We start from the raw sequence: 19,447 nt of genomic DNA, 5'->3' as shown, positions 1-19,447 counted from the left end.
GAGTAGAATTCAAATTTAATTTAAATCAGTATAATCCTATTTATCTTAGCAAGGAATTAAAAAAAAGATTTAGTGTAGTATTTTACAGACATAATCTTTGCATAACTTTACACCCCATATGATGTGACTGGAATTCCTTTTCAATCAGAATTCTTTTCTGTTGTCCTGTCTTTCCTGTGTTCTGTGTAAAGGAAAATTACTAGCACAAGCATTTCCCTTTTACCCAGTTCCTGTTCTCTTATCATAGCTCTATCCCTCCACACTCCCTTCCTGCTCTGCAGTGGAATGTGAAACAGCAGGAAAAGTTTGTCCTTTATTAAACACCAAGTTTTTTGTGTATATTTATTAGTTCTCCCCCATTCTCTCTTCCGCAATTCTTTCTAAAGGGGACAGCAGATTGATGTCAAAGTGCTTTTCCTGGACACACTTTTGGACACTCTACAAATCCACTCAATCCAAGTCACGGTCGGCCTCCAATTTCAGCTCCTTTCCCAGTGCCCTCTCCTTGACGCTGGGCCAGGTGAGGAAGAGGAACTGAGAGATCAGCACTGTTTTTTCGCTACCAATGGTATGCTCTCCCCATTACCTCCAGCAACCACTTCTTGCTTCTGTGCTATCCTTCCTTCATCTTCTCATGGCAGCTACCATTTATTGAATTTATGCTAGAAACGTTCTATGCATTAGTCCAATCTATTCGCTACAGCTTAGGTAGAAGGTAACTCTACTAGCTGTCTGCTTATTCTCTGCCCTACATCGTTTTAAGCATTTTACACTTAAACACTCATCCAAGCGGAGATTGTTCTTCCATTTTTAAAGGTAAGCCGAGTTTCAAGGCTCTGCATTACATGCACGAGGCTGGCAAAGCCTGAATTTGAACCATGTCTGCGCCGCTCTACCCCATAACCATTGCAGCCCCTCATTCATCTTTATCTCTGGTCTCCTCATCCCTTAAGTACACCCATTTTCGCGTACTCCCCGCCTACCGACCCCCGTGTTCCTTCTGCCCCTCCATCCTAGGGCCCGCCCACTTCTCACGACCCTGTCCTCTCGTTTTCCTTGACCCCACACATTCCTGTCTCAATCATCTCCGCGCTTTCAGAGCCTTGCCTTCCCTCTAAGACCCTTGGTCCCTTCCCAGTATTCATTCTCGAATTTTCCCTCCCTCTGCAGCATCCTCGCCTCTCTTCGCTCCACTGGTTCCTCTCACCCCAAGAACACTCAGTCGCCCTCCTAGCCTGAGCCCAGGGGCGGCCCGGACGCACCCGCCGAGCGCGTCGGGGCCGGCGTCTAAGGGGCGCCACGGGGTCCTCCCTCTCCCCTGCAGCCCCCGGGCGCGGTGCAGTCTGGGGGAACATGGCCGCTTCCGGTCTCCCTCCCGGACCGGCGCTGGCCTAACCGCGGCCCTAGCCCGGCGCACTCCGCCCTCCGCTCCTCCCGCCCGGCCGCCGCGGAGGTCGTTTTAGTCCTTCCCTCCTGCTACCGCCGCCGCGCCATGGAGAAGAGCTCGAGCTGCGAGAGTCTGGGCTCCCAGCGGGCGGTAGCCCGGCCGCCCAGCGTGGACTCCCTATCCAGGTAACCAGGACGCGCAGGGCCCCGCCCAGCGTCCTAGAGGGATGGACAGGGGCCGGGACCCGCTGGATGGAGCCCGACTCGCCCCTTCTGGCTCCCGAAGCCTCTGCCGGAATTCCTTCCCTGGGACTTGGGAAGCACTTCTTCCTTCCTCTCTGGGGCGTAGAGGCTGAGGAAGAAGAGGTTAACACTCGCTGCTGCTTCATCGGTCCCGCTACCTCTTGAACCCCGATCTCGTTTTCTCCGCGGTCGGGGAAGCCCCAGCTCATTACTTTTTTTGTCTCTCTCAAATCCCCCCCCCCTTTTTTTTGGATAGGCCTTCTCCCGCTACCCCCCACCCCCCATTTCCTGCCTTTCTCTTTACCTCTGTCCAAAACCTTTCTTTCTTCCATTGAAGTCTGTGGTTTTTGAGTTCTTGTTTAACTTTTTCCTTTTCATCACTTCATAGTCTTAACTCTGTTATGCTTTCCCCTACACTTCGATTTTTCTGCCCACCTCCAGTTTTGCTTAAATATGTAAATAAAAACATCCCTTCTGCTTTTCTCAGCGTTCCAGCTGGAGGAATCTGAGTAGTAGTCTTCATCCTCAGTGATTGGTTTAAGGAAGCAAAATGAGTGGTGGTTTTCTTTCTTGTCATTTCTCTTGTAACAGATGGGAATTTTGTCCTGGAATTTTTGAGGACGTTAGTTTATGAGCTTTGCGGAGAGCCGTTGTATATACTAATTAGAAATGTTTTCATACAGTCTTTTTCTTTAGTTTTAAAATAGTAATTTCAGATTTATTAGGAAATAACAGAAGACCTGTATTGTGAGATAGCCATAATGGAGTCAGTTTCTTTTACCCTGAAAAGTAGTGTTATTGTTACTAGAGAATTATTAGATACTAAACTGCTGTGTGAAAACAGTTTTCATTTTGTCCTTGAATAAATTGAAGTTATTCTGTTAAGTTTATTTTGGACACTGCTAAACATGAATAGAACTGCCATTTTGTCCTGTTGGTATTCAGTACCTCATTGGCCAGCCACTGACTTATCCTGTCATTCAAAATTAGATTTTTTTCCCCATATGCATTCATAGCTCCCTGCCTACTCCTTTTTCAGAGTCCTTAACAAGCACACTGTAGTTGTTGGTTTGTCTTTACTACTAGGTTGTAGGCTATTTGAAAGCTAGTAGCCTACCTTAATCATCTCCTAACACTCAGTACTGACCGTGGACTGTGCATGTAACAGGTACTCACTAAGTGGTGTTTTAAATTTGTATATTGGAGTATCCAGGACAAAGACTTTTTCTGTGCAGTTGATTATGTTTATTTCCACCATTTTTTGAATTCTGTGTTACTGTGAAATTCAGAAAGCTGAGGATTTACATGCTCAGCTGTAAAATCATTTAGAAAACAGGTTGGAAAATTACAATCACATGGGAAAGTTATACATGAAAACTGTGGTTTAAAATAGAATATAAAGAAAACAAATGAGGCGACCAGAACTCTAATCCAAAGGAGAGGAATCAGAACCACTGGAGGCATCACAGTAGATTAGAAAGAAATAAGTTACTGGAAGTTAGGAGGCTCCTGTGTGAAAGTCCCTGGCTAGCTAGCTATTCAGCTTGTGTCAGTTAACTTTCTAGTCCTTAGTTGTCTCTTTTAACATAAGGAAGTTGGTCTAAAACATCTGTAAGAGCCCATAGAATTCTAAACTTCTATAATTTTTTATCTTAATAATACTAAAATGAATGTTTTTCTTTATCAATTACTTATATTCTCCTTACAAATAATCTTTGTTCTGGATTTTCAAATTATATTAAATAAATTGTTGATTAATATAAACTAATTTACCTTACTGTCAGTTTGACACATTAAATTTGCTGAGATTTCTCTTTTTTTAGAAAGTTAATGTTTATATATGTATTATAATTAATAAAAGAAGTTACATTAATGATTTATGAATTTGAGAAAATTAACTCCCCAAAAGAATTTGACTATAAATAGATTAGCTGTCCTATCTGGACAAATATGACTTTGAATTTTCAACAAGAGAGTGTCAGCTTTCATTCTTCACCTTTGGGAGGTACAAAAACAATTATTGAATGTCTGCTACATAAAGGTTACCCTGTTAAGTTCTTTCATATTTTTTTATTTCAGTTGTTATCATACTTGTTTGTGGCACTCCCTTTTAGTATAAAATTAGCTACATTATAAGCACTTGTTAGAAAGCTTAATTTAAAACATTTTAGGCCACCCAGGTAGTCACTGGTGATTCTAATACACAGCCATGCTGGGCTATCATAATTCTAAAAGCTTTGGTAAGTTTATTTGTAGATTGTTTTTGTTTTTGCCTTGCTAGCTCATGACAAAGCAAAATACCATATTTGGGATATATTATCTCAGTCTTTTACAGAAATGTCAGCCTTAAAACTGTGGTTTATTTTTATGCTTTCTGCTTACGTTTTTGTACAAAGACTCAATTAGAAAATTGCCTTATGAATTTGTTTTGATATTGCATGTAAAGTAGTAGTTAATAATAGTGTTCAGTGTGTTGGAGCATGTCTTTTACACAGTAGGTTGACATAAATTTCTACTTAGTTTGGATTCATGGAGAATTGCTTATGCAAAAAATTATGTATGCTTTTTGTGAGATAGAAAATGGAAACTTTATAATTGCATCTTTATCTTCAGGTTACCAAAATTTCAAATTTATGGCTGAAGTTAGTAATCCAGATATATGTTCATCTCTGGCCTCTTCAAGTACTTTTAGATTTTATTTATTTATTTGAAAGTCAGAGTTACACAGTGACAGAAGGAGAGGCAGAGAGAGAGAGAATGAGAGGTCTTCATCTGATGGTTCACTCCCCTAATTGGCCTCAACGGCCCAAGCTGTGCTGATCCGAAGCCAGGAGCCAGGAGCTTCTTCCAGGTCTCCCACGTGGGAGCAGAGTCTCAAGGATTTGGACCATCTTCTGCTTTCCCAGGCCATAGCAGAGAGGTCGATCGGGAGTGGAGCAGCCAGGACTCGAACTGGCGCCCATAAGGGATGCCGGCACTGGAGGCAGCGGCTTTACCTGCTGTGCCATAGCACTGGCACCTTCAAGTATTTTATTAGATGAACTCAACTTAAATATTATGTGTTGTGTTTAAATATATAAATATCTGGGAAGTAGGAAGAATATAAATTTGAAAAATAATACATTAGCCCATCTGGTTGCCCACCGAATTTTGAAAATTAGAGTCTGTTGAAGTTGGGTGAAAGACTTGGGCACAGTCACATTAAGCATATGTTGATTCTTGATATGTGTCTGTAGTTATTTTAGAGTTGCTGTTGCTTCTAAATCGTCATGAACTTGATGCCTTTGGTCATAAAAGAACAGTTGCATTCTTTAGATGCTATTTAGATAGTACTTTCCTAATAAGCTATTGTTCTATCAGCCTGAATCCTTATAAAATGCCAAAAAGTAGTTTGAGTCCTGCTTGATACTGCCATACTGAAACAAACATTCAATTCTTACATATCGTGCCTTTGAAACTCCTGCATATTCTGTTATTGACCATTCTTCACATGTGTCCAGCCCCACAGAAAGTTGAGAAAAAGTTCGCCAGAGTATACTGATATCTATTTATCTGTAGTCCATAATTTTATTCTCACTAGTCTTGCTCTGATTCTTGATAGAAATATAGCCACTATATGACATGAATAAAATAGTATCATGGGCTATATTTGATAGCTAGGGTGGGGCCTGAGACTTAGAATTGCAATAATATATACAGTAGAATTTAACATTAGGTCCAAAAAGCTCACAGAAAATGTATCTCATCTTTTCATCTTCCAGAAAGGTTTTGAAGTGCCCTCACATTGGTAATCTTCTGCCATTCTAGTCTGGTATTGTGTTTGTCAGTTTATACAGTATTATGAAAGTGCTGCCTGAGTAGTTTTCTTTGATTACTTTTTCTACACTTAAGTAAATGATACAATATCTAGTGCCAGATAGGTGCTCTGAATACAGGAATACTGACTATTCGGTTCTGGTCTTATTTCTTGTTCCTATTCAAGGTATTAAAAAGAATTTTCTTTTGTTGAATTTGGCCTGACCAGGTAAACTTCAGGTTCAAGTTCAAGTTGTTTTCCTATGCCTCCTCTTGACATTCAGAGCTGATTTTACTGACTGCATTATCTTTTCTGTGTCTACTCTCATATAAATTGAGATTTACTATGCTCCCTTCTTCCATCTCTTTTTCTAACTGCTACTCTTGATTACTTTGGCTTCTTTAACTTGTCATTCATTTAATGTGTATGTATTTCATCTTTTGTAAATCTTCATGCTGTAGTTATTTGTTTGAGTTTTTTTATTTGGTTTCTAGGTAGTTTCATTAACATTTATGAGCTTGTGATATTTACATTTAACATTAAAAAAAAGAGGAAGCACACAGGCACACGTAGTCAAAGTAGTCTCTGACTAATTATTTAAATTAGAAATTTTATTTGTAAGGCAGGAAGTGGGGGAGGGGGTAGAGAATACATTTCCATCTGTTGGTTCATTCCCCCAGTGCCCACAACTGGGAGGTCTAGGCTAGGCTGAAGCCAGGAGTGTGGAACTCCATCAATGTATGGATGTCAGGGACCCTGTTATTTGGGCCTTCATCTGCTGCTTTCCATGGTATGAATTAGAGGAAACTGAATCTGAAACAGGAGCACGAGACCCTCAGGCACTCTGATGTGGGATGTAGGCATCCTTAGCTGTGTCTTTTTTTTTTTTTTTTTTTTTAAGATTTATTTATCTGAAAGGCAGAATTACAGAGACAGGAAGGGGGAGAGAGAGAGAGAGATCTTCCATCCACTGATTTCACTCCCAAAATGGCTGCAATGGCTGAAGCTGAGCCAGCCCCAAACCAGGAGCCAGGAACTCTTGCAGGTCACCCACATGAGTGCAGGGTCCAAGCACTTGGGCCATCCTCTGTTAGTTTCCCAGGTGTATTAGCATGGATCTGTATTGGAAGTGGAGCAGCCAGGACTTGAACTGGTTGCTTATATGGGATGTTGGCATTGTGGGTGGTGGCTTAACCAGCTGCGCCACAATGCAGCCCCTTTCTCTGTGTCTTAAATTCTGTGCTAAATAGGTGCACTTAATTATATTTTGAAATTGTCTTCCTTGAAATTATTTCTTGAAAACAGCAAATCCTGAGTTTTTGTTTCTTTGCCTTGTACTTAAAACCTGAGGAAGTGGAAGAGTTTCCAACATTTCTAACATTTTGTTGTAAGGCTTCACCTTCAATTTCATCCTTAAAGTCATTGAAAAGTGATATGCTGGTAGGAAATGTGCTTCTGGGTTGTTTTCCCAGTATGGTGATATTTTTGTATAATCACATATTCTTACCCACTCCCTTGTGATTCTCGGCACACCTCCTGAGGCAGCTGGACTGAATCAGTGGCAGGAACTACAGCTGCAGAACAAAGTGCAGCCACCAGGTTGAAACTATAACCTTGGCATAGTTAGTAGTGCCTTGCATCAGACATTAAGAATACTGGTAGATTAATAATTCCTTATTTTGGACTTCATTATTTCAGAGATCTAAAGGATCCAATACTGTGAACTGATCAGTAACTATTCTCCATATTTTTAAAAAAGGCCATTTAATTAGTCAAAAAGGGGCAGGTTAGTAGTGAAGCTGAATTTGGCTCCTGTATACTTTTTCTTCTTTCCTTGTATGTTGTCATCCATAATTTTCTTTAGATCAGTAAGTAGTTCCCAAATTGTGATTCCAGACCAGCAGCATCCACATCCTATGAGTATTTATTAAAAATGCAAATTTTTGGGCCCAGTCTTAAACCTAATTGGATCAAAAACTTGGGGGGGTGGGCAAGGTCCAGCAGTTTCAGTTTTAACAAACCTTTCCAGAGGGTCTTGATGCATATTAAGAAGTTTGAAGACTTCTTCCTTGGATCTTTGCCTAATTGCCACCTCCTGTCTCCGTTAACATTAGATGAAACAGTTAAGCCCTATGTTAGAGGTACTATAAACCTATTACTTGAGGTCGTTTTTGTGAAAATGTAGGCTGAAGTAGTGGAAAATACAAGTCATCTCATTGCTTTATTATATCTGATTTTTTAGGAAATTTCCTGTGATATTTTCTTTCTCAGCCCTGAGTAACACAAATCAAAAATATATGTGTTAGGCTTCTCAAAATAAAGCCTTTATCAGCTATGTTAGTGGTGACAAATATTTGAAAAAAGTTTATAAAGAAGAAATTTTAGGAGGCCATCAGTGAACCAGAGAACCTGGATTATACCCGAGGGAAGGACATAACCTGGATGCAGATGTCCAGAAAGCATTGAGTTTATTTTGGAAAGCTGCCAAGTTAATGCTATTGTATTCAAAACCACCAAGGCCAAAGATCACATGTGATTCAGGATTTGAGTAGTGGAAATTTTCTAGATTTAAGTGTGGAATATTTTCCTTTTTAAATGAAAATGATTTTAAATATGCAAGGACTTAAAATCCTTGTGTCTGTGATATGATTTAATTAAATCGCAGTTGATGGTATTGAGAATTCTTAAAGAGGACAACAGTCAGGGAGTGATTTTCTAATCCTGCTTTCCACAGGAAATAAGGTTAAAAATGGAACTCAACTAAAAGCTAAGATTGGTGTAAGGTTGTTGAAATGTTGAAGATACTTTCATAATGAAAATAATGTCAATTCCTTAAAGTTATATTTCACAGAACTGTGCTTCTTTCTCCTGATGTGTTTCTTTATATGTACTTACGTTTTCATTGCTCCAGACCATTAAAGAACAAGCTTGATAATTCTTCTTCATCCAAGTACATAGGACCCATGGCAGTAATCACTATGTTTTAAATACAATAAAAGTTAACTTTTAAACTATTTATATATATATTTAAAAATTATTTGGAAAATTCTTCCTTTGTTTTTCAGTAACAGAAAATCCAAACTAATAATGACTTAAAACAAGAGATATTTTTATGCTTTTTCCCCACATAAAAACCTAGAGATAGTATGTATTTGGTATAGTGGATCTGAAGTATTAGTCATTGCATTTTTAGGAGAAAGGGGAGAATGCACACTCCTTCTAAAGGATACTTTTTGGCAGTCACATGTAGTTTTAGGTTATGTCCAGTTGCCAGAACATCGTGGAACTCTGAACTCCTGAGTTCAGCTTTCTTATTTTCTGTGATTATCTCTTTTTTTAACTTTAAGCTTTATTAATATGAAAGGCAGAGTGACAGAGATTTTCCATCTGCTGGTACACTCCCAAAATGCTTGTGAGAGCCAGAGCTGGGAGCTCCATCCAAGTATCCTGTGTGGCTGGTAGGAACCCAAGTACTTGGGCCATCATCCGCTGTCTTTCCAGGTGCATTAAATGCAGGAGGCTTGATTGAAAGTGTGGAGTAACTGGGACTGGAACCAGGCATTCTGATATGGGATGCAGGCTACCAAGCAACAGTTTAACCCATTGCCCCCACAGTGCCCACCCGTGCTCATTATATAGAGCCAGATTTTTATAATCCAAAATCTAGAACTACAAAAGTGATACTTTTAATAATTGCCAGGTCATTAAATGACAGGGAAATAGAAATCAAAGAATGACTAATTGTGCTTTCTTTAAAATTACATTTGAATAGTTGAAGGACTTGCAAGGTAAAATGGTAGTGATAAGGTTGATGTCCTGTTCTGTTTAACTTCTTGAGTTTGGTTCCCAATTCTAAACCATGCATCCATGTCTCTCCCTAGAATATCAAATTCTATTTAGATACTTTGTTTCATTTGAATTATAAGATTGTGGTCTCCATAAAGGACACATAATTGGCCCCTTCAACTGGTGTTTATGTATGCTTTTACCAATATTGTGGTTTTTTTTTATGTTCTTGAACTGAAGTTTTTATTGAAAATCCAGAGAAATTGATGTCTTATGTATTCTTGTGTCACCTAAATTAAATGTTAATATTTTATGCATGAAATTCCAAACATAAGGAATGAGTAGAAAAAGGTAGATTATTTTCCTCTGGATTGATAAAACATTTATTCATCAGGCTTAGAAAGTTTAATAGGCCTAAGTCACAAGACTTTTTGTCTCGCTTCTCAGCATCGTTGTTTTTCTTGATAGAAGTATATGAACAGTTGTTCAAGTGGGGCTTTGTCAGGAGGTTGTGCTGTTGCAAAGGGAAAATAATTGGTTAATGATGGGCCAGTGATTATACAACTTAATTTTATTGAGCTCATACGCCTAGCAAAGGTCAAAAACGAAATTTTGTATGAGATAGACACCCTTTGTTACCAATATTAGGGAACTTTCTTTATTATCAAAGGCAGTTCGTAGAAATAGCATCACTTAAGATACACTTTGTTTTCCAAGTGGTAGGCAGTTGTGGTAATAAGCTAATAGTATTAGTATTAATAAAGCACAACTATAAATAATAGCTTTTAACACTTATCATGTGCTTACTGTGGTAAATGCGTTTGATGTATTTTCTCATTGGATCTTTAGAACCATGTAAAGTAGATAGTATAATGTTGCAGATAAGAGAACTGAAGATTAGAGAGAGCAGCTTGACATTTGAATTCAGGTCTGTTTGGCTTTAAGATCTCAGTACCTTAAAGAATTCCTGAACATCTTGGTCCCCGGGTCTAGGCCAGAGCTTTGTGGTTAGAGCGCAGTCCCGCTGCAGGCTGATTGGGAAGTCGTGACAAGGACATGAGTTTCCTTGATCCTTTGCCTTGCAGGAAAAGGATAAAGGTGCACAACACATTAGCCAACTAAGGGAGTCCATGTGTGGAGACAGTATTTCTCTAGCTTTGAATGTTTCTTCTTCCAAAGGAAAGGAAAGCTGTTTTTTGTTTGTTGGTTTGTTTTTGCTTGATGAGTAAGAGGATAGCATTTTATCAAAAGAATAGTTTTACATTTTGAAGACCAAATAAAAGATGAAGCAAGTAAACACAATGCCAAAGCCTTATCCCTGTCTCTGTTTCCCTCCTAAACTTTACACAGTAAGTTAGAATACTTTACTCTAGGGTTCCTTAAGTATCTGAATTCCCCTAAGTTCCTTTGTGTTTGTTTACAGTTAATGTGTTAAGAGCCATTGACATTTGAAGATCATCAGAAGTGAAGATAAAACACCTCAAAAATTATAATGTAAGTGAATGGGAAATGCGAATAAAAATGGACAAAAGTTAATGCTGTCAGTAATGTTTCTGGACTCCATTATTATCCCAAATGAAGTTTCCGCATATGAGTAACCAGTAACTTCAAACCTCAGTCCCTCAGTCCTTAAAATTCTGTCTTGTCTTCTACCTGAGTAAAACAGTCGTTCAGTTTAGTCATCCAGTAATTTTCCAGTAGAATATTTTTGGCTCTGTGTACTGTTTTCTTTCTTTTCCTCCTTAGTACTTTGCAGTTTGACTTGAGAAGAGGATGACGAGAGTTGATACATTTAAAATTGTGTTTGTGCAGAGGCTCCAGAGTTTGTTTTATGGCTGCTGACGTAAATTGTGTCTTTTATCCAAGTTTAATTGTATTATTGTCTTGTATGTTTCTTAGCAAAAAATATAACCAGTTAGCTAGCAAGCCTTCTCCCCTTCTTTACCTGCTCCTTCCCTCCCCCCCTTTCTCCCCTCTTCCGTTCCCTTTAAATATTTGTTTAGTATGTATGATGTCCTGCACAATATGTTAGATGCTGAATTCCTAAGAGCTTGATGCTGTGACAAGCTGTATCATCTTTTCATACTGTTAGGAGCATTGGAAATCATTTAATTAGTGTTCATCAAGTGTGGCTGAGGACTATTTGCATATTTCAGTCCTTTGCGAATATTTAACTTCCTGGATTCCAGCCCAGTCATTCTGAATCACTGGGAGTGGGCTCAGGAATCGGCACTTAAAAGTTTGAGAATTGGGACCCAGCATTGTGGCATAGTGGGTAGAGCCACTGCATGCAGCCCCAGCATCTCATATGGGCGCCAGTTCAAGCCCTGGCTGTTCCACTTCAATCTAATTCCTTGCTAATGTTCCTGGGAAAATAGCATAATATGTCCAAGTCCTTGGGCCCCTGCACTTTCATGAGACTCAGGAGAAGCTCCTGGCTTCAGACTGGCCTAACCCTGGCCATCGTGCCAGGAACAAGTAGATGGAAGATCTCTCTATACCTCTCTCTTCTCTCTTTCTCCTCTTGTAACTTTACCTTTCAAATAAATAAAATCTTAAAAAAAATTTTTGAAAACTACTGATCCAGTTGTTTATTGGATTCCAGTTCCTCTCCATAAGTTTGCAGATTGAGAACTAAATCTAAGGAAATTTAATAATTTACTCAAAGGCACAATAAATGTTGGAAAGATGAGAAAGGTTGATGTTTTTTTGCTCCAGAATTAACAGCTGATGAGGCTCACAGATAGTTTCCTGAATGCTAGATTTTTAACAGGCCAGGTATTGGGATTTTTGTTAGGCCAGTTTCACTGTGTTTGCTGTTTATGGGACCCTCCTTTTATACCATCTCTAAGATCATAAAGCAATCTACCACTGTAATTGAAAAAAGAAACTAAAAGCATGTATAGGTTGTACACATGAAAAAATATGTACTGTTTCTTTATCTTTAGTCAAATTTGTGACCAATTCTCATTGGGTGGTAGTCTTGGTGGAGGACAAACATGTTGTATTTTTTCCCTCAGGATTTACCATTTATTTGAAAGGCAGAAATAGGGGAAGACAAAGGGAGAGGGAGAGAGAGAGAGAGAGAAAATCCTCTATCCATTCGCTCACTCCCTAATGTCTGCAACAACCAGAATTGGGCCAGGCTGAAGCTAGGAGTCCGGAACTCCATCCTGGACTCCCATGTGGATGGCAGGGACCTAAGTGCTTGAGCCATCTCCTGCTGCCTTCCCAGGACATTAGCAGGGATTTGGTTTGGAAGCTGAGCAGCCAGAACAATAGTTGGTGCTCAATATGGGATGCATTGTTGCAGGTGGCTGCTTACTATGTTGGCCCCCCTACTCCTCTCCACTTTCTTTTCTTTTTTTTTTTTTTTTTAAAGATTTATTATTTACTTTAAAGGAAGAGTTGGGGAAGGAAGAAGATTTCCTTTTTGTATTTTTATGCCATTATTTCTACCAGGATTTTAAGTTTTCTGCTTATGAAAGTAGGATAGGATTTCATTTTTGTATGAAATAGTAGGCACAAGTTTCATGCTTGCTTTTTTAAGTAGTAGGAGCTTGGTGAACTGTACTGTGAATAGTTTATTGTTTAAAAATTTTTTTTCCTTTGGGTTATGTGAAACACTATTAAGAATGGTTTTGTTTGTACAGAATCTGATGCTTCATAGAGCTTAAATAATTATAATTATTTTGTTTTTTAATATTGTATTGTTATAGTTGAAATTCTCAATATATCTGAGGCAACTAACTTTTTTTAGTTTTTGAGCAATAAGGGTTTGGATTAATTTTAGTGTTCTTTATGTTTTATATTATATTATGAATAGTATTTCAATAGTTATTGAATTATAACCTTAGTAAACGTATCCTATTTGGGGAGAAATATTCTGTAGTGCTTGAACTACTATAAGATACCATTACCCAAATATTCCCAGTATTTTGGGAGATGTTTTAATTATATGATTTTAAATGGCATTTTAAAGCAGTGTATTCATTTCTACTAAGAGTATTATACTTGGCAATTATAAATTTTCTATTATATTTTTTCCTTTTCTAACCATGAAATCTAAAAATGAACTTTGTACATTATGTAGTCTAACTCTCTTGAAAAATAGTACTTAAGTGGGAGAGAGGAAGAGAGAGAGAGAACACACTCCTATCTGTGCGCTCCTTAGATGGTCTTAACAACTGTTTTGGGGTAGGGTGCAGCAGCAAGCTGGGAATTCAGTCCTGGTTCTCATGTGAGTGGTAGGGACCCAACCACTTGAGCAAACACATGCTTCCTTCCAGGGTCTGCCTTAGCAAGAAGCTGGAATAAGATACTGAACCCAGGGACTCTGATATGGGATGTGGGCTTCCCAACCAGCATCTTAGAAGCTATGCCAATCCGGCTGAAATGCCCATGAGAGTATTTCAGGCATGGAAAGCCAAGACACTCTGGGGGGAAAAAAAAAAAAACCTAAATGAAAGATCTCCACAAGTGAGATCCCAGTAGAAAGAATGGGTCATCAAAGAAGGAGGTACCTTTCTCTGAAGGGAGAAGAGAACTTCCACTTTGACCATGGCCTTGTCTAAATATGATCAGAGTCAGTGAACTCAGGGGGCTTCCATAGCCTTGGCAGCTCATGACAAGAGCCTAGGGCGATTACTGAGGCCATAAACAAGAGTGTCAATTTGTTAAGTCAACAACAGGAGTCACTGTGCACTTACTCCTCATGTAGGATCTTTGTCCTTAGTGTGCTGTACATTGAGATTTAATGCTATAACTAGTACTCAAACACTATTTTTCACTTGATGTTTCTGTGTGGGAGCAAACTGTTGAAATCTTTACTTAATGTATGCTAAACTGATCTTCTGTATATAAAGAGAATCGAAAATGACTCTTGATGTGAATGGAAGGGGAGAGGGAGTGGATAAGGGGAGGGTTGCGGGTGGGAGGGACGTTATGGGGGGGAAGCCATTGTAATCCATATTCTGTACTTTGGAAATTTATATTCATTAAATAAAAGTTTTAAAAAAAAAGCTATGCCAAATGCTTGCCCCTAACTCCTTCTTTTTTTTTTTTTTTAATCTTAGACACTAAAGTTAAGGGACTTGCCCAGGAATGGAAGTTTTATGCATGTTAAAGTATTCTTGTGAACAAACAGATGACATTCATTGTATTTCTATGATGATATGTATGAAATATTTGAAAACTGTAGAGTGTCATACAAAGGTAGTATGATTACTCCTACAATGCTAGTCTGTTCAGTTTCCTTGGAATTTAATTGAAAATGTTTACTATTGTTTAAACTCAGAAAGAAAAATGCATTTGCTTGCTGCTTTGCTGTCTTGTTTTTTGTTGTCAGATTTCACTGTGTGTTCTTTATGCACATGCTATTAGAATAGGTACTGTGCAGATTACATAAATTTCTCTTTCATTGTGATTAATCCAGATTGTCACTTTAAATAATTTTGCAAAATCTCAGGATAATACCTCTACATTCTAGGACTTATGTTGGTAATTTTCTGTGGAAGAATATGGTGACTGAATTAATATTCAATGTTGTTTCTCAGTATAATCAAAGTAATAATCAACAGCATATTTTGGTGTAGTTCTTACAGTTACAAAGCTGTATTGACTACATAATCTTCAAAAAAAAAAAAAAAAGACTACATAATCTCAGTTATTTCTCCCAACAGTGTAGTGAACTAGGTTCTAATTTGACAAGCAATTGAGGTATAAGAAGTGACTTGATTATCTGTTGTCTCTGTTTATAAGAGATAGAACTGGAATTTAAATTTTGACTCTGAATGCTACATTGTTTCTATTTTCAACATAAATCGTGTATAACATGGAAGTGGTGAAGTTTCATAGGGTATACATTTTGCTGTTTAAAAGAAATTATAAATGCTGGAGACTTTTGATCATGAGTTCACCTTGTCCAGCCAACCCGATTTTATTTATCGCAAGCTTCTCTTTAGAAGTCTTGAGTCAGTTCTCCTACTCTTCACCTAAAAAAAAATCAAGTATCTTGTATAAAAGAGTCATTCTCAGCTTGGCTGTGAGCATGTTCTGGCTAAAACTAATTGATTGTTTAAACATTTAAAAGAGTAGTGATTAGGGTCTTTAGAAGTAAAATTCAACCATGTCAGCTTGAAAAATGTACTGTCTAATGTGATACAGTACAAGATATGTGAAAAGTCTTGGACCTTTCTTAGTTCTGGATTTTTTGGTTCTGATTCTACTTTTCATAATTTTTTGTTTATTGGAAAGGGAGAGAAAGAAATCTCTCACCCACTGGTTCACTCCTTAAATGCCTGCAACAGCTGGGGCTGGGAACTCTGTGTGGGTCTCCCACTTGGGTGACAGACATCCAGCTATTTGAACCATCACCTAGTGCCTGTCAGTGCACATTGGAAGGAGGCTGGAGCTGGAAGGAGAGCTGGTACTTGAATATAAGCTCTCTGGTATGGGATGTGGGCATCCCAAAAGGTGTCTTAACCACTATGCCAAAAACCTGCTCCAAATCTGCTTTTTAACTGTGATGCTGGTTGAATTACTTGATTTCACTGAGCTTTGATTCTCAAGTGGACAAAGAGCAAAATGATGATCTGCTGTCTACCTTTAGAAGATCATTGTGAGACCCCAGTAAGATGATTAGTGGTAATGATAATGAAATAAAATTAATAATCAACACCTATATGGGATGTGGCATGTTCTGATAAGTATTTTACATGTATTTAATCTTCATAGTATTCTGTGAGGTATAAGAATTATCATTAACCCTACTTTATAGATGAGAAAATTGAGGCTCAGAGAGGCTAAGTAACTTCTTCCAGGTCACACAAAGTAGCAGAACCAGAATTCAGTACTGGAAATCTAGTCCCAGAGTTGGTAGTATGTGTGGAAGATATTGTCTGTGAGAACTTTGATACTTGTAAAATATCTGTGAATAAGATCAATAATAATAAAATAATAAAAGCTGTGATAATGTGAAATATTGCTTTAAAACATTTTAAAAGATGAACATTTTTCTTATTCTTTTCATACAGATATAGAAAATTTATAAAAGTAAGTAAATAATAAGAAGTCTTTTTTTTTTTTTGACCTATGGTTTCTAACAACCAACTAATAGGAAACAATATTCAGAATTATAGAGGGAAGTCCTTGGTCAGAATCACTGACTAATGCCAAACTTAAATTTTTAGTTTGACTCTTTTGGGGTAGAGGAGGAAGAGACACTGAATGTTCTTCTTTTTCTGCTTAATATTTTTTAAGTTAATAACTGAAAGTAAAAATGTGTTAACTACATTTATAATATTTTAAAGTTGTTTAGAGAAGTTTTATCTTATTACCTTGAAAGGTTGATAGTAATTAACAGCTTTGCTTGTCTTGGAAAAACAAAAAATATCTATTTGAATAGCCTGAAGAATGGATGTATGACTAATTTTAGCAATGAATACAGATTTGTGTGGTTGGGTGCAAAAATTACAGGAGAGATCATTTATGAAGGGGTAAATGCCCGTGTGTTTTCTATACTCATCTGGGGAAAAGTGTTGAGCAAGTGTTTATCCAATCAACTCCTGTTTTTTTGTATTTCTACCCTTACATTTCTATTTGGTATAGAAGTGTTTGTTACAGAGTATTTTGGTTTGCACTCTGATACTCTGACCAATTTTCAGTATAATAGATGTTTCTCTTGGCTAATGATAGGTACAGAACTCTCCCTCTCCTTCTAAGCTTTTTGTGATTCCATGTAAGTTTTAATTCAAGCTTTCATCTGTATTTGAATCAGAAATTTAAAATATATATATTCATTTGAAGAGGAGAGAGAGACACTGAGAGCAAGAGCTCCTGTTCTCAGGTCTCCCACGTGGTTGGCAGGAGCCCAGTGCCTTGAGCTTTCATCACTGTCCCCCTGGGGTTTGCAGTAGTCGGAAGCTAGTCAGGAACTGGGGGTGGGAATGATACACAGCTGCTCCACAATGGGATGCAGGTGCCTTCAGTGACATCTTAACTGCTAGGCTAAACGCTTTGTCTTGAATTCAAGATTTTTAAAGAGTCTTGGGCTGCTTTGGCTGTTGAATTGGTGTTAGGACTCAAGGTTTCTACTGCTCCCGAGTCTTCATGGCCAACTTCCATGAACTTACTCATTTTGACTAGAATGCCTTTGCTTATACCCATTTTATTTATTTAAATTTCCATATAAAATATTTGAATAAATATCATTTTGGAAAATAAAAAAGATGAATAAAATGTTTTCTATACAAACTGGTTGTGCAGACTTGCTGCTGGCATTATCAAATAATGTGCTTTGATTTTTAGTGTGGGAAATACAATTGATAGACCTGGAAATAAAATGGTACATACTTAACTGTATCCTGGGCCACATGTACCCTGGAAGGTTGGGGTTTTCTGAACTAAATACCAACCTGCACACATTTGAAGTATGTCCAAGCACTGAAATCCCCTTTGTTTCTTTGAAGAATACAAAATGTGTTCTCTCATTTTTCAGTCAGATGTCATTAGATAAGGCCATTCCTGCCCTCTCTTTTATTCTATATATAGATGGGTTAAATTAAAAAATCCTGAGTTCAGGAGTAGCATTTTAAAAAGTAAGTGAAAACTGTATGTTGATTTGTTTTTTTATTTTTTTGGAGGAGGAGGGTGGTTTTTCTATTTCGAGGATCCTGCAAATATTCTCACAATAAGTCTTTTATGTCTCCAATGTTTTATACACACTGCAGGCCTTTTATTTTCTTTTTAAATAAAAATTTCAGCAGGATGACTAATAGTACATGAACAGTGCCTGTTGACACTATAGCCCATTGTGTAAATATTGAGAACAAAATTTGCATTCCTAGAAAAGCTTGTTCACAATCAGCATATAGAAGACATTCTTTACCATTGTCAGGCAGACGTGCTGTGTGCATGCTCAGGACATTACTTACGAAAAAATGCTTTTTAAAAATAATATTTTCATGGAATTCTGGAAGCTTGAATTGCCAGTAAGAGCCACGTGGTTTAAGGCAAGTGGTTTAGATCTTTTTGTAATGGCTATGGTCAGCAGTGACTGGAAACAAAAGAAAGGCTCCCTCCTCTGCATTCTCTGAGGCATTTGTCTGCTAGGATATATGAAAAGACAGGTGACCGGGGACTTCTTTCCACGTTTCTAGGTTATTCTGAATTAAGAATGTATAATGCTGATGTGTTTATCTGCATCTCTAGTTTTTAGAAATACTTTTTTTTAACTTTTCCAAGGAATGTTTTTGTTGAATTTTGAAATACTAGTTTAGGAGAAAAGGAATATATTTTTATGGCATATATTAGTGCTTGGGTTTTATTTTCTATTCAGTATTGTGGAATGCTTTCAAATGTTGCTGTGACTGGCAGTGAAGTGTGATAATTCCATTACCATCCTAGCAAACCAATAGAGCCACAGAGGTTTTACTCAATACTTTGCTAATGGCTATATTGAAAATTACTGGTGATGGACTTGGCTTTGTGATTACAGCTTTGGGTCAGTCTTCTGCTTGAATATATCGAAAGTTATGTAGGGTGTGTGTGTCTGTTGTGTATTTAAAAAATTTCCTCCGAATATTTGTGCTTTGCCTTGGTGATTAATCAGTTAAGTGAAGCTTTGAAGTTTAAAAGCTTGTGTTTTCAAATTTCCTAGTGTGTGATGACTTTTTAGTACAGATTAACTGAAAAATACTTTGCTTCATTTTAATTAGTAAATTCCTTCCTAAAATAAGATCTTTCCTTCTAATTTTATCCTATTTTTCCCTTCCAGTGAAACTGCTCTTGTAATTCTACAATGGTACTTGTTGAATCCTTTGTGCCAGTTCAGTATTTAGCACTTAGTACTTTCTCTAGATCATGTTTTTTTAAAATTCTTATTATAATTTTATAATATATCATCTTATTTTATAGTTGAAGAACTTAAATTAATTAACTGATTTAAAGCTATGTTTTTACCATAAATACTTGTATGTCTGTGTTCTCATTGTATTATTTAAATCTCTTCATTTCTACAGTGTACTGTTTTTTAAAGATTTATTTATTTGAAAGAGTTACACAGAGAGAGAGGCAGAGGCAGAGGCAGAGAGAGAGAGAGAGAGAGAGAGAGAAAGGGGTCTTCTAGAGAGAGAGGGGGGGAGAGAGAGAGAGAGAGAAAGAAAGGGGTCTTCTGTCTGCTTGTTTACTCCCCTATTGGCCGCAATGGTTGGAGCTGCGCTGATCCAAAGCCAGGAG

General features: G+C 37.7%; 1 protein-coding gene across 9 annotated transcripts in view; it reads left to right on the top strand.

The window, feature by feature from the left end:
• Positions 1-282: 282 nt before the first annotated feature.
• MTMR2 (myotubularin related protein 2) overlaps positions 283-19,447 on the top strand; it is a 92,387-nt gene continuing 73,222 nt past the window's right edge. For 2 of the 9 annotated variants that reach the window (XM_070077037.1, XM_017343791.3), the window contains exon 1: positions 283-568. Coding sequence is in view for 1 of the 9 variants with exons in the window: in XM_002708615.5 (XP_002708661.1) it covers positions 1,493-1,572 (80 nt within the window). In the remaining 8 variants the exon portion in view is untranslated. Of the gene's footprint in view, positions 569-1,102; positions 1,573-10,634; positions 10,706-12,120; positions 18,223-19,447 lie in introns of those variants that run through there. The other 7 variants (XM_070077033.1, XM_070077019.1, XM_017343785.3 and 4 more) reach the window with 6 other exon arrangements.

Source organism: Oryctolagus cuniculus, chromosome 1 (genome assembly GCF_964237555.1).
Source record: "Oryctolagus cuniculus chromosome 1, mOryCun1.1, whole genome shotgun sequence".
Classification (NCBI taxonomy): domain Eukaryota; kingdom Metazoa; phylum Chordata; class Mammalia; order Lagomorpha; family Leporidae; genus Oryctolagus; species Oryctolagus cuniculus.
The sequence above is the reverse complement of the archived record's forward strand: the minus strand, read 5'-3'. Positions and strand labels throughout refer to the sequence as shown.